The following is a 16,335-nucleotide window of genomic DNA, read 5'->3' as shown; positions in this document are numbered from 1 at the left end:
GCCTTGTATTATAAGGTAAAATACCTATCTTGTAAAGTGCCAATCTTGTGCTGACCATGGGCCAATCATTGACTATGCCATGTTATTTTTGGTATCCCAGTGATGGTATGATGGTGATCATGATTTTGGATATGCTACAACATCTATATTTTCATAGATGAAATGAATTTCTATGATGAGGACAATCTGTATAACCTCTTAAGACTCCATCCAGTACCTCATAGAGTATGATGTAACTCAGAATACTCTAAGGTATGTACTGTGTATTTGAATTTTTTTATTTTATTTGTATCCCTTCCTTCTCCCATACCATCATAATGTAGACACCCATTCACTTCAGCAGGGATGATTTCAGAAATCACTTTTACATTCTTTACCTCTCTTTCCTTTGTTCTCATTTTCTTGCTTACAAACAATTGATTAGCTGTCATTTACCTAGGATGCATAAACAATGCTTCCTTGAACTAAAGAGTGTATAAAACAATACATTAATTTAGCCACACAATGAAATAAGGCCCCATTTACTCGTTTCAAAATAGAAAATCAAACTATGAAGATGAACATGTAACTTTATTGTTCAAATATGAGAATTGTAGGAATTTGTTGACGTCTCCCACCGTAAATTTTCATCTTCATTATGCTGTATAATCTGACACATATTTGATAGATCAGTTTTAATTAGGATGGTTTTCATATAATGAAGATTTTTGATGAGTTGACTTTGAAAGAGAGGAGGCAGATGTATCACGGATCCTTGGCACTGGGGACCATGAATTGCCTCTCTGCTGCAGGTTAGGAAAAGGACTGTCATAGGCTGACATATTGCTGAACCCAACTGGAAATTTAGAAGGCTCCACCATCAGTCCAAAATAACTGCTCTGTAATGGAGATACGATGTGGTTCTGAGAAATAGAAGTAATTGTAGTAGTAACGTTGTCAATGAGGCCATTTGCTTGAGTGTAGCTGCTATGTGAGTGCCAATTTAAAATGCTCAACTGATTTAAAACAGCAGGTTGATCTATCACAATCTGTTCTGTTTGTCTAACTGATATTGATGATGGGGAAGGAAAATCACACGGAGCTAGGGCACTTCTATTAGCGACTGTCTGCCTGGTATAAGGCTTCCGTATGAAAGGCACACTTAAACTTGTCGAGGCTGAAAATGCACTCTCCCCACTAGTTTCAGGAAGAAAATTAGAGTTACGATCATCTATGTTGCCCCATGCTTTAACATGCTTCTTCTTGTAATCTGGAACTAATGAAGATATTGGAGAGACATTTTTAATCCCAACTCTTCTTTTCAGTCTTAGTAAAAGTTGGGGATAGCCTCTTTTGAAATTTGGATTATGATAGATTTGTATCTAAAATCAAAGGAGAAAATTATTTAGTTTTTTTATAAACCAAGGTAAAACTGACAAGCAAAACTAAACTATAAGCATTTACTCTTTTAATGATACAAATGAAATAGCATCAAATAAAATACCTCCATTAGTAGTTTTAACATCTTACATGTTAGAGAGAGGCATTCTGAAGATGGCGGAAGAATAAGACAGGGAGACTACTTTTTCCCCCACAAATTCTTTGAAAGAACATTTGAAAGCTGAGCAAATTCCACAAAACATCTTCTGAATGCTGGCAGAGGACATCAAGCCCCCAGAATGGCAGCCCATTGTCTTTGAAAGGAGGTAGGACAAAAGATAAAAGATAAAAAGAGACACAAAAGACATAGGGATGGAGATCTGTCCCAGGAAGGGAGTTTTAAAAGAGGAGAAGTTTCCAAACATTAGGAAACACTCTCACTAGTGGGTCTGTGGAGAGTGTCGGAACCTCAGAGGGCTACATAACTAGGAGAAAAACAAATAAATAAATAAAACCCACAGATTACGTGCTTAACGGCAACTCCCAGTGCTCGCATTCGCCATCAGCAAGTGGAGGCTGAACAAGAAGAGCAGGCTGCATTGCTTAGGGTAAGGACTGGGTCTGAATGCCCTGAGGGCAATTGGAGGGAGCTAATGTGAAATAGCAACTTAAACTGTGGGATAGCAAGAGAGAGAGAGAAAATTAACCAGCGAAAAGCACGCTAACCGAACACACTGCCGGCCGTTCGCAGAACAAAAGAAAGACTGAACAAATCCAGAGAAGAGCTAGCCAGCTGTGGACTAGCCAATCCCCTGCTGGAGGCAGGGGGCAGGAGGGAGGGGAAAGGGGCAAACTCGGCCCCAGAGACGGCATCCCCTACCAAACTGCCAACAGGCTTCCAGTTTCTAACCAAGGACTTCCTGAGATTCTAGATGGTTGACATCCACCAGGAGGGTTGCGGCTAGAGACCAGCTCCCCAGAGCAGATACAAGGCGCACCAAACCGTTGCGCGTGGAAATTGAGGTTGTGACCACTGAGGGGATAAGGCGCACTGCACCCAGGGAGAGTTTGTTCGTCAAGCTCCTGGCCTCCTGAGCTGCTCGGGCTGGGGAAGGCACAAAACGAAGGCCCAACCGAGTCTGTGCTTTTGTGCAGAACCTGAAAACTGGAACCACACGCAACTCAGGGCCCACTCCCTATAGAGCAGCCTGGAACCTGAGCAGTGTAGACGGGGAAAGCACACACGCTGAGAGAGGGGGCAAACCCAGTGTGGCTGGAGCACTGGAAGTGCTCCCCACACAGGCCAGTGACATTTCTGTGCAGTGCCCCTCCCTCCCCACAGCACGACTGAACAAGCAAACCAAAACAAGAGACAACCTCCACCTGCTTGTGTCAGGGTGGAAGTTAGACACAGAAGAGACCTGCAAACAGAAGCCAAAGAAACAAAGGGAACCGCTTCAGAAGTGACCAGTGCAACAGATTAAAATCCCTGTGGTCAACACCAACTAAACTGGAAGGGGCCTATAGATATCGAGAAGTGTAAGCTGGAACAAGGAGCTGTCTGAAACTGAACCGAACCCACTCTGCACACAACAGCTCCAGAGAAATTTCTAGATATATTTTTACTATTTTTTTAAATAAAAATTTTTTTATCTTTTTTTTTAATTTTCTCTTTTATTTTCTTTTAAAATTCCTTATTACTCCTCTATTACTCCTTGTCATTTTCTTTTATTTTTTTAAAGTCCTCTATTACACCTCCATTACTCCTTAATTTTCAGTTTCATATATTTTTACTATTTTTTAATTAATTTTTTTCCTGATTTTTCTTTTCTTCTATTATTTTCTTACAGAGTCCTCTATTACTCCTTAACTTTCATTTTCATTCTCATATAATTTTACTATTTTTTAAATTAAATATTTTTATTTTCTTTTAAAGTCCTCTATTACTCCTTAATTTTCATTTTCATTTCACTCTAACTTTGCAAAAAAAAAGAAGACCCTATTTTTAAAGTGACCTTCATATATATTTCTTAAATTTTTATGTTTTTGTTCTTAATATTGTATTTTTAAGAGTCTAACCTCTACTCAAGATTTTTCATCTTTGTTTTTCAGTATTTGATATCAATTTTGGACATTAAGAATCCAATATTCAGTACCCATTTTTACTTAGGAGTGTGATGATGACTCTCTCCCCCTTTTGACTCTCCTTTTTCTCCCCCAGATCACCTCTATTTCCTCCCTCCCCCTTCTCTTCTCAATCCAATTCTGTGAATCTCTGTGGGTGTTCTGGACTATGGAGAACACTTAGGGAAGAGAGTACTGCATAGATCTCTCTCTCTCTCTCCTCTTGAGTCCCCCCTTTTCTCCTCCTGCTCATCTCTATCTCCTTCCTCCCTCTCCTCTTCTTCATGTAACTTTGTGAAACTCTCTGGGTGCCCCTCACTGTGGAGAATCTTTTCAGCATTAACCAAGAAGTTTTATTATCAATGCTGTATAGTTAGAGAAGCCTTGAGGCTACTGGAAGAATAAGATTGAAATCCAGAGGCAGGAGACTTAAGCCCAAAACCTGAGAACACCAAAGACCTCCTGACTACAGGGAACATTAAGTAATAAGAGATCACCCAAAAGCCTCCATACCTACACTGAAACCAACCACCACCCAAGAGCCAATAAGTTCCAGAGCAAGACATACCATGCAAATTCTCCAGCAACGCAGGAACATAGCCCTGAGCGTCAACATACAGGCTACCCAACGTCACACCAAACACATAGACACATCTCAAAACTCACTACTGGACACTCCATTGCACTCCAGAGAGAGGAAATCCAGCTCCACGCACCAGAACACCGACACAAGTTTCCCTAACCAAGAAACCTTGACAAGCCAATCATCCAACCCCACCGACCGGGAGAAACCTCCACAATGAAAAGGAACTACAGCCCACCAGAACACAGAAAGGCCACTCCAAACACAGCAATCTAAACTGATGAAAAGGCAGAGAAATACCCAACAAGTAAAGGAACATGAAAAATGCCCACCAAGCCAAACAAAAGAGGAGGAGATAGTGATAATAACAATGATCCAAAATCTTGAAAACAAAATGGAGTTACAGATAAATAGCCTGGAGACTAGGATTGAGAAGATACAAGAAATGTTTAACAAGGACCTAGAAGAAATAAAAAAGAGTCAGTATGTAATGAATAATGCAATAAATGAGATCCAAAACACTCTGGAGAGAACCAAGAGTAGAATAACGGAGCCAGAAGATAGGATAAGTGAGGTAGAAGATAAAGTGGTGGAAATAAATGAAGCAGAGAGCAAAAAAGAAAAAAGAATCAAAAGAAATGAGGACAACCTCAGGGAACTCTGGGAAATGTGAAATGCCCCAACATACGAATCATAGGAGTCCCAGAAGAAGAAGACAAGAAGAAAAGCCATGAGAAAATACTTGAGGAGATAATAGCTGAAAGCTTCTCTAAAATGGGGAATGAAATAGTTACACAAGTCCTAGAAAACCAGAGAGTCCTAAACAGGATAAACCCAAGGTGAAACACCTCAAGACACTTATTAATCAAATTAACAAAGATCAAAAACAAAGAACAAATATTAAAAGCAGCAAGGGAGAAACAACAAATAACACACAAAGGGATTCCCATAAGGATAAGAGCTGATTTATCAATAAAACTCTTCAGGCCAGAAGGGAATGGCAGGACATACTTAAAGTAATGAAAGAGAATAAACTACAAACCAGATTACTGTACCCAGCAAGGATCTCATTCCGATATGAAGGAGAATTCAAAAGCTTTACAGATAAGCAAAAGCTGAGAGAATTCAGCACCACCAAACCAGCTCTTCCACAAATGCTAAAGGATCTTCTCTAGAGAGGAAACACAGAAAGCTTGTATAAAAGCAAACCCAAAACAACAAAGTAAATGGCAATGGGACCATACCTATCAATAATTACCTTCAATGTAAATGGGCTGAATGCCCCAACCAAAAGACAAAGACTGGCTGAATGGATACGAAAACAAGACCCCTATATATGCTGTCTACAAGAGACTCACCTCAAAACAAGGGACACATACAGACTGAAAGTGAAGGGATAGAAAAAATAATTTCATGCAAATGGAGACCAAACGAAAGCAGGAGTCACAATACTCATATCAGATAAAATAGACTTTAAAATAAAGACTGTGAGCCACTATGGAGAACACTGTGGAGATTTCTTAAAAAACTGGAAATTGAACTGTCATATGGCCCAGCAATCCCACTCCTGAGCATACACACCAAGGAAACCAGATCTGAAAGAGACACATGCACGCCTATGTTCATCACAGCACTGTTTATAATAGCAAGCACATGGAACCAACCTAGATGCCCATCAGTAGACGAATGAATAAGGAAGCTGTGGTACATATACACCATGGAATATTACTCAGCCATTAAAAAGAATTCATTTGAATCAGTTCTAATGAGATGGATGAAACTGGAGCCCATTATACAGAGTGAAGTAAGCCAGGAAGATAAAGACCAATACAGTATACTAACATATATATATATATATATATGGAATTTTAGAAGATGATAACAATAACCCTCTATGCAAAACAGAAAAAGAGACACAGATGTATAGAACAGACTTTTAGACTTTGTGGGAGAAGGCGAGGGTGAGATGTTTAGAGAGAACAGCATTGAAACAAGTATGCTATCAAGGGTGAAACAGATCATCAGCCCAGGTTGGATGCATGAGACAGGTGCTCAGGGCTGGTGCACTGGAAAGACCCAGAGGGATGGGATGTAGAGGGAGGCGGGAGAGGGGATCGGAATGGGGAAGACATATAAATCCGTGGCTGATTCATGTCAATGTATGGCAAAAACCACTGCAATATTGTAAAGTAATTAGCCTCCAATGAATAAAAATAAATGGAAAAAAATTAAATAAATAAAGGCTGTGAAAAGAGACAAAGAAAGACACTACATAATGATCAAAGGATGAATCCAAGAAGAAATATAACAATTATATATATACATATATATATATGCACCCAACATAGGAGGACCACAATATGTAAGGCAAATGCTAATGAGTATAAAAGGGAAAATTAACAATAACACAATAATAGTGGGAGACTTTACTACCCTACTCACACCTATGGATAGATATACTAAACAGAAAATTAACAAGGAAACACAAACTTTAAATGACACAATGGACCAGCTAGACCTCATTGATATCAATAGGACATTGCACCCAAAACAATCAATTTCACCTTTTTCTCAAGTGCACACGGAACCTTCTCCAGAATACATCACATCCTGGGCCACAAATCTAGCCTTGGGAAATTCAAAAAAATTGAAATCATTCCAGCCATCATTTCTGACCACAATGCAGTGAGACTCGATCTCAATTACAGGAAGAAAACTATTAAAAATTCAAACATATGGAGGCTAAATAACACGCTTATGAATAACCAACAAATCATAGAGGAAATAAAAAAGAAATCAAAATATGCATAGAAACAAATGAAAATGAAAACACAACAACCCCAAACCTATGGGACACTGTAAAAGCAGTGCTTGGGGGAAGGTTCATAGCAATACAGGCTTACCTCAAGAAACAAGAAAAAAGTCAAATAAATACCTAGCTCTACACCTAAAGCAACTAGAGAAGGAAGAAATGAAGAACCCCAGGGTTAGTAGAAGGAAAGAAATCTTAAAAATAAGGGTAGAAATAAATGCAAAAAAAAAGAGAGAGAGACCATAGCAAAAATCAACAAAGCTAAAAGCTGGGTCTTTGAGTAGATATACAAAATTGACAAACAGTTAGCAAGACTCATTAAGAATCGAAGGGAGAAGAATCAAATCAACAAAATTAGAAATGAAAATGGAGAGATCACAACAGACAACACTGAAATACAAAGGGTCATAAGATATTACTACCAGCAATGCTATGCCAATAAAATGGAAAACTTGGAAGAAATGGACAAATTCCTAGAAAAGCATAACTTTCCAAAACTGAACCAGGAAGAAACAGAAGATCTTAACAGACACATCACAAGCATGGAAATCGAAATTGTAATCAGAAATTTTCCAGCACACAAAAGTCCAGGACCAGACGGCATCACAGCTGAATTCTACCAAAAATTGAGAGAAGAGCTAACACCTATCTTACTCAAAGTCTTCCAGAAAACTGCAGAAGGTAAACTTCCAAACTCATTCTATGAGGCCACCATCACCCTAATCTAAAACCAGACAAAGATGCCATGAAAAAAGGAAAACTACAGGCCAATATCACTGATGAACATAGATGCAAAAATCCTTCACAAAATTCTAGCAAACAGAATCCAACAACATATGAAAAAGATCATACATCATCACCAAGTAGGCTTTATCCCAGGAATGCAAGGAGTCTTTAATATCCACAAATCAATCAATGTCATACACCATATTAACAAATTGAAAGATAAAATCCATATGATTATCTCAATAGATGCAGAAAAAGCCTTTGACAAAATTCAACATCCATTTATGATAAAAACTCTCCAGAAAGCAGGAATAGAAGGAACATGCTGCTACTGCTAAGTCACTTCAGTCGTGTCTGACTCTGTGTGACCCCATCCCTGGGATTCTCCAGGCAAGAACACTGGAGTGGGTTGCCATTTCCTTCTCCAATGCATAAAGGTGAAAAGTGAAAGTGAAGTCGCTCAGTCATGTCTGACTCTTCACGAGCCCATCGGCTGCAGCCTACCAGGCTCCTCCAACCATGAGATTTTCCAGGCAAGAGTACTGGAGTGGGGTGCCATTGCCTTCTCTAAGAAGGTACATACTGAAACACAATAAAAGCTATATATGACAAACCCACAGTAAACATTATCCTCAATGGTGAAAACTTGAAAGCATTTGAAGGCATTCCCCTAAAATCAGGAACAAGACAAGTGTACCCATTTTCACCACTACTACTCAACATAGATTTGGAAGTTTTGCCCACAGCAATCAGAGCAGAAAAAGAAATCAAAGGAATCCAGATAGGAAAAGAAGAATGAAACTCTCACTGTTTGCAGATGACATGATCCTCTACATAGAAAACCCTAAAGATGCTACCAGAATTACTAGAGATAATCAATGAATACAGTAAAGTTGCAGGAATAAAATTAACACACAGAAATCCCTTGCATTCCTATATATTACAATGAGAAAACAGAAAGAAAAATTAAGGAAATAATAGCATTCACCATTGCAACAAAAGGAATAAAATATTTAGGAGTATATCTACCTAAAGAAATAAAAGACCTATACATAGAAAACTATAAAACACTGATGAAAGAAATCAAAGAGGACACAAACAGATGGAGAAACATTCTGTGTTCATGGATTGGAAGAATCAATATTGTCAAAATGGCTATTCTACCCAAAGCAATCTATAGATTCAATGCAATCCTTATCAAGCTACCAACGGTATTCTTCACAGAACTAGAACAAATAATTTCACAATTTGTATGGAAATACAAAAAACCTCGAATAGCCAAAGCATCTTGAGAAAGAAGAATGGAACTGGAAGAATCAACCTGCCTGACTTCAGGCTCTACTACAAAGCCACAGTCATCAAGACAGTATGGTACTGGCACAAAGACAGAAATATAGATCAATGGAACAGAATAGAAAGCCCAGAGATAAATCCACATACCTGTGGACACCTTATCTTTGACAACGGAGGCAAGAATATACAACGGAAAAAAGACAACCTCTTCAACAAGTGGTGCTCGGAAAACTGGGCAACCATTTGTAAAACAATGAAACTAGGACACTTTTTAACACCATACACAAAAATAAACACAAAATGGATTAAAGATCTAAATCTAAGACCAGAAACTATAAAACTCCTAGAGGAGAACATAGGCAAAACACTCTCCGACATAAATCACAGCAAGATCCTCTATGACCCACCTCCCAGAATATTGGAAATAAAAGCAAAAGTCCACAAATGGGACCTAATTAAATTTAAAAGCTTTTGCACAACGAAGGATACTATAAGCAAGGTAAAAACACAGCCTTCAGATTGGGAGAAAATAATAGCAAATGAAGAAACAGACAAAGGATTCATCTCAAACGTATACAAGCAACTCCTGCAGCTCAATTCCAGAAAAATAAATGACCCAATCAAAAAATGGGCCAAAGATCTAAACAGACATTTCTCCAAAGAAGACATACAGATGGCTCACAAACACATGAAAAGATGCTCAACATCACTCATTATCAGAGAAACGCAAATCAAAACCTCAATGAGGTACAATTATACACCAGTCAGAATGGTTGTTATCCAAAAGTCTACAAGCAATAAATGCTGGAGAGGGTGTGGAGAAAAAGAAACCCTCTTAAACTGTTGGTGGGAATGCAAACTAGTACAGCCGCTATGGAGAACAGTGTGGAGATTCCTTAAAAAACTGGAAATAGAACTTCCATATGACCCAGCAGTCCCACTCCTGGGCATACACACTGAGGAAACCAGATCTAAAAGAGACACGTGTACCCCTACGTTCATCCTAGCACAGTTTATAATAGCAAGCACATGGAACCAACCTAGATGCCCATCAGCAGACAAATGGATAAGGAAGCTGTGGTACATATGTACCATGGAATATTACTCAGCCATTAAAAAGAATTCATTTGAATCAGTTCTAATGAGATGGATGAAACTGGAGCCCATTATACAGAGTGAATTAAGCCAGGAAGATAAAGACCAATACAGTATACTAATGCATATATATGGAATTTTAAAAGATGGTAATGATAACCCTATATGCAAAACAGAAAAAGAGACACAGATGTACAGAACAAAATTTTGGACTCTGTGGGAGAAGGCGAGGGTGGGATGTTCTGAGAGAATAACATTGAAACAAGTATACTATCAAGGGTGAAACAGGTCACCAGCCCAGGTTGGATGCATGAGACAAGTGCTCAGAGCTGGTGCACTGGAAAGACCCAGAGGGATGGGATGGAGAGGGAGGCAGGAGGGGGGATCGGGATGGGGAACACATGTAAATCCGTGGCTGATTCATGTCAATGTATGGCAAGAACCACTACAGTATTGTAAAGTAATTAGACTCCAACTAATAAAAATAAATGGAAGAAATAAAAGCAGCAAGAGAGAAACAACAAATAAGGGACAAGTGGATTCCCATAAGGATTGCAGCTGATCTTTCAATAGAAATTCTTCAGGCCAGAAAGGAATGGCAGGACACACTTAAAGTAATGAAAGAGAAAAACCAACAACCCAGATTATTATACCCAGCAAGGATCTCACTCAAATATGAAGGAGAAATCAGAAGCTTTACAGACAAGCAAAAACTGAGAGAATTCAGCACCATCAAACCAGCTCTCCAACAAATGCTAAAAGATCTTCTCTAGACAGGAAACACAGAAAGGATATATAAACTCAAACTCAAAATAACAAAGTAAATGGCAATGGTATCTTACTTATCAATAATTACCTTCAATGTAAATGGGTTGAATGCCCCAACCAAAAGACAAAGACTGGCTGAATGGATACAAAAACAAGACCCTTATATATCTTGTCTACAAGAGATCCACCTCAAAACAAGGGACACATACAGACTGAAAGCGAAGGGTTGGAAAAAGATATTCCATGAAAATACAGACAAAAAGAAAGCAGGAGTAGCAATACTCATATCAAATAAAATAGCCTTTAAAATAAAGGCTGTGAAAAGAGACAAAGAAGGACACTACATAATGCTCAAAGCATCAATCCAAGAAGAAGACATAAAAATTATAAATATATATGCACCCAACAAAGGGGCACCACAATATGTAAGGCAAATGCTAACAAGTATGAAAGGGGAAATTAACAATAACACAATAGTAGTGGGAGACCTTGACATCCCACTCACACCTATGGATATGTCAGCTAAACAGAAAATTAACAAGGAAAGACAAACTTTAAATGATACAATGGACCAGTTAGACTTAATTGATATCTGTAAGACATTTCACCACAAAACAATGAATTCCACCTTTTTTCTCAAGTGCACATGGACCCTTCTCCAGGATAGATCACATCCTGGGCCAGAAACCTAGCCTTGGTAAATTCAAAAAAATTGAGCTCATTCCAAGCATCTCCAGACCACAATGCAGTAAGATTAAATGTCAATTACAGGAGAAAAACTATTAAAAATTCCAACATATGGACGCTGAACAACACGCTTCTGATTAACCAACAAATCACAGAAGAAATAAAAAAAGAAATCAAAATATGCATACAAAGGAATGAAAATGAAAACACAACATCCCCAAACCTACGGGACACTGTAAAAGCAGTGCTTAGGGGAAGGTCCATAGCAATACAGGCTTACCTCAAGAAAGAGGAAAAAAGTCAGATAAATAACCTAACTCTACACCTAAAGTAACTAGAAAAGGAGGAAATGAAGAACTCCAGGGTAAGTAGAAGGAAAGAAATAATAAAATAGAGCAAAAATAAATGCAAAAGAAACAAAACAGACTATAGCAAAAATCAACAAAGCTGAAAGCTGGTTCTTTGAGGAGATAAATAAAATTGACAAACCACTGGCCAGACTCATCAAGTTAAAAAGGGGAAGAATCAAATTTAAAAACATTAAAAATGAAAATGGAGAAATCACAAGAGACTATACAGTAATGAAGGACCATAAGAAACTACTGTCAGCAACTATAGGCCAATAAAATGGACAACTTGAAGAAATGGAAAAATTCTTAGAAAAGTACAACTTTCCAAAACTGAATGAGGAAGAAATGGAAAATGTAACAGACCCATCACAAGCACGGATATCTAAAATGTAGTCAGAAGCCTTTCAGTAAACGAAAGCCCAGGACCAGATGGCTTCACAGCTGAAAAATTTTAGAGAAGAGCTAACACCTATCCTACTCAAACTCTTCCAGAAAATTGCAGAGGAATGTAAACTTCCAAACTCATTCTATTAGGCCACCAGCACCCTAATACCAATACCAGACAAAGATGCCAAAAAAAAAGAAAACTAGAGACCAATATGACTGAGGAACATAGATGCAAAAATGTTTAACAAAATCTTATCAAACAGAATCCAGCAACATGTTGAAAAATAATACATCATGACCAACTGGGCTTTATACCAGGGATGAAATTATTCTTTAATACTCACAAATTAATCAATGCAATACACCACATTAACAAATTGAAAAATAAAAACCATATGATTATCTCAATAGATGCAGAGAATTCCTTTGACAAAATTCAACATCCATTTATGAAAAAAACCCTCCAGAAAGCAGGAATAGGAGGAACATACCTCAACATAATAAAAGCTATATATGACAAACCCACAGCAAACATTATCCTCAATGGTGAAAAATTGAAAGCATTTCCCCTAAAGGAAATGTTCCTAAAGGAAATGTTCCTAAAGGAACAAGACATGGGTGCCCACTCTGGCCACTACTATACAACATAGTTTTGTAAGTTTTGGCTACAGCAATCAGAGCAGAAAAACAAATAAAAGTATTCCAGATTGGAAAAGAAGAAGTAAAACTCTGTGTGCAGATGGCATGATCCACTGCATAGAAAACCCTAAAGACTCCACCAGAAAATTACCAGATCTAATCAATGAATATAGTAAAGTTGCAAGGTATATAATTAACACACAGAAATCCCTTGCATTCCTATACACTAACAATGAGAAAACAGAAAGAGAATTTAAGGAAACAATTCCATCCACCATTACAAGGAAAAGAACAAAATACTTAGGAATACATCTACCTAGGGAAACAAAAGACATATATATATATAGAAACTATTAACCACTGATGAAAGAAATCATAAAGGACACAAATAGATGGCAAAATATACCATGTTCATGGATTCAGAGAACCAATATAGTGAAAATGAGTTTACTACCCAAAGATATCTATAGATTGAATGCAATCCCTATCAAGCTACCAATGGTATTTGTCACAGAACTGGAACAAATAATATCACAATTTGTATGGAAATACAAAAAACCTCGAATAGTCAAAGCAATCTTGAGAAAGAAATGGAACTGGAGGAATCAACCTGCCTGACTTCAGGTTACACTACAAAGCTGCAGTCATCAAGACAGTATGGTACTGGCACAAAGACACAAATATAGAACAATGGAACATAATGGAAAACCCAGAGATAAATCCATGCACCTATGGAAACCTTATCTTTGACAAAGGAGGCAAGGATATACAATGGAGAAAAGACAATCTCTTTAACAAGTGGTGCTGGTAAAACTGATCAACCACTTGTAAAAGAATGAAACTAAAACACTTCCTAACACCATACACAAAAAATAAACTCAAAATGTATGAAAGATTTAAACGTAAGACCAGAAACTATAAAACTGCTAGAGGAAAACATAGGCAAAACACTCTCCGACATAAATCACAGCAGGAACCTCTATGACCCACCTCCAATAGTAATGGAAAATAAAGCAAAAACAAACAAATAGGACCTAATTAAACTGAAAAGCATTTGCACAACGAAGGATACTATAAGCAAGGTGAAAAGACAGCCTTCAGAATGGGAGAAAATAATAGCAAATGAAGCAGCTGACAAAGAATTAATCTCAAAAATATGCAAGCAACACTTGCAGCTCAATTCCAAATACATAAATGACCCAATCAAAAAACAGGATAAAGAACTAAACAGACATTTCTCCAAAGAAGACATGCAGATGGCTAACAAACACATGAAAAGATAGAGAGAAATGCAAATCAAAACCACAATGAGGTACCATCTTATGTCAATCAGAATGACTGCTATCCAAAAGTCTACAAACAATAAATGCTGGAGAGGCTGTGGAGAAAAGGGTACCCTCTCACACTGTTGGTGCAAATGCAAACTAGTACAGCCACTCTGGAGAACAGTGTGGAGATTCCTTTAAAAACTGGAAATAGAACTGCCATATGACCCAGCAATCCCACTGTTGGGCATACACACTGAGGAAACCAGAACCGAAAGAGACACTTGTACCCAAATGTTCATGACAGGACTGTTTAAAATAGCCAGGGCATGGAAGCAACCTAGATTTCCATCAGCAGACTAATGGATAAGAAAACAATGGTACATGTACACAAAGGAATATTACTCAGCCATTATAAAGAATACATTTGAATCAGTTCTAATGAGGTGGATGAAACTGGAGCCTTAGAGTGAATTAAGCCAGAAAGAAAAACACCAATACAGTATACCAAAGCATATATGTGCAATTTAGAAAGATGGTAATGATAACCTTATATGTGAGACAGCAAAAGAGACACACACGTAAAGAACAGTCTTTTCGACTCTGTGGGAGAAGGCAAGGGTGGGATGAATTGAGAGAATAGCATCAAAATATGTATATTAACATATGAGAAACAGATCGCCAGTCTAGGTTCAATGCATGAGCACGGTGCTCATTGCTGGTGCACTGGGATGACCCAGACGGATGGGATGGGGAGGGAGGTGGGAGAGGGGTTCAGGATGGGGAACACATGTACATTCATGGCTGATTCGTGTCATGTATGGCAAAACCACTACAATATTCTAATGTAATTAGCCTCCAATTAAAATTTAAAATATAATTTAAAAAACCATGAAAGCATAAGCACTATAAAAAAAAAAAAAAAACCGTACATGTTAGAAGCAATTATGATCCTCAAGTAAAAATATGTTGTAAACATATACAGTAAATACAGTAAATACCAAGTAAAAATATGTTGTAAACATATATAGTCAATCCCACTTTAATTAGCTTCAGGACTTGTATCCGGGTTCAAGTTGCTAGGAATGTTTGTTAAATATCAAATATTTTAACCTCTAGCTGTTCTCAACTTCAAAAAACAAAGCTTTTCAACAGTTTGTTATCTCAATTTTAAATTCAGTTTTAGCTACATATGTGAACATGCTTTCTAGGTTACATGATTTAATCTTACATATTGCCAATAATAAGTGAAAAGTTTGGAATACCTTGCTCAAAACAGAGACATTGTTTTCTTCTTCCAGAAAGTCAGCTAGTGAAGCAGATCTTTGAAAAGTTTGTTGCTTTTTTCTAAACCCATAAAGGTTAAGCTGTCGAACTATACTTTTCACACTACGAGTTTCAAATATTCTGAAAGGGGCCTTTCTTTCTAAGACTTCTTTCTTGAAGACTTCTTCATTGATCACTATAGAAGTGCCACTCTCATCCCACCAAATAGATTTAAACTGATCACTTTCAACTATCTTCCAAAGTTTTTGAGGAAAATTGAGTGAAAGAAAATCGTTCAATTCATCTGTTTCAGAGACAGAAAATGTGTAACGTGGCATTTTTAACACTACTTCCTCAAACAAAGCCTGAAAGGCTGCTTCTTCAATGATAGATCTCAAAACTGAGTCCTCAGTATGTGTGTAATCACACAAAGGGGATCTAATGGTGGTTTCTGAACCAGTTGATTCATCTCTAGGAAGCACATCTTGAAATTCTGAAGAAAAATGTGCCATCTCAAAGAAATATTTCCTCAGATACTTTTCTTATCTGTCTGATTTTACACTCCGCAACTTCAAATGCTGCCTGGCTGGCCTACAGAGATAAACTTTCTAGACCATCACAGTGGTTCTCAAAGTCAAAAAGCTGTGACATCACAAAGTCACTGGTCTCCTAGCAATTGAAGGGTAGCTGTGACATCACAAAGTCACTGGTCTCCTAGCAATTGAAGGGTAATGTTCAACCAGTGTCTACTTCTGTATCAACTTAAATACAGGCTGCTTACATAAATAGTAACCAAAAATGTGAAACCTGCAAAATCTCATTCCTAAAGAATATTTACACAGAAAACTCACATCAATAAATCTACTTGGTTCCTGAAACAAAAGTGATTTATCACTCTTCTATACACACATTCTTAGCATTCAGTACTGTTACCAAACCAAACTTGGGTCTGCTCACTTCTGTGCAATAAAGTCAGTCAAC

General features: G+C 37.7%; 1 protein-coding gene across 1 annotated transcript; it reads right to left on the bottom strand.

Annotated features, from left to right (window-relative positions):
- Nucleotides 1-627: 627 nt before the first annotated feature.
- Nucleotides 628-15,866, bottom strand: LOC122690767 (heat shock transcription factor, Y-linked-like). Its single transcript, XM_043897700.1, has 2 exons — nt 15,354-15,866; nt 628-1,361 (listed from the first exon to the last, which is right to left on the bottom strand). Exons 1-2 carry the CDS (start codon nt 15,864-15,866, stop codon nt 675-677), a joined length of 1,200 nt encoding a protein of 399 aa, XP_043753635.1. The 3' UTR covers nt 628-674.
- Nucleotides 15,867-16,335: the final 469 nt, after the last annotated feature.

Source organism: Cervus elaphus, chromosome X (assembly GCF_910594005.1).
Source record: "Cervus elaphus chromosome X, mCerEla1.1, whole genome shotgun sequence".
NCBI lineage: Eukaryota > Metazoa > Chordata > Mammalia > Artiodactyla > Cervidae > Cervus > Cervus elaphus.
This window is presented reverse-complemented; position numbering and strand designations above follow the sequence as displayed.

Bases quoted from the DNA above. Each gene is read 5' to 3' on its own strand.
- LOC122690767 (XM_043897700.1), bottom strand. From the start codon at position 15,866: ATGGCACATTTTTCTTCAGAATTTCAAGATGTGCTTCCTAGAGATGAA. The intron at 1,362-15,353 runs GTATTCCAAACT...CTTTGATTTTAG, and splicing joins ATGTCTCTGTTTTGAGCAAG to ATACAAATCTATCATAATCC.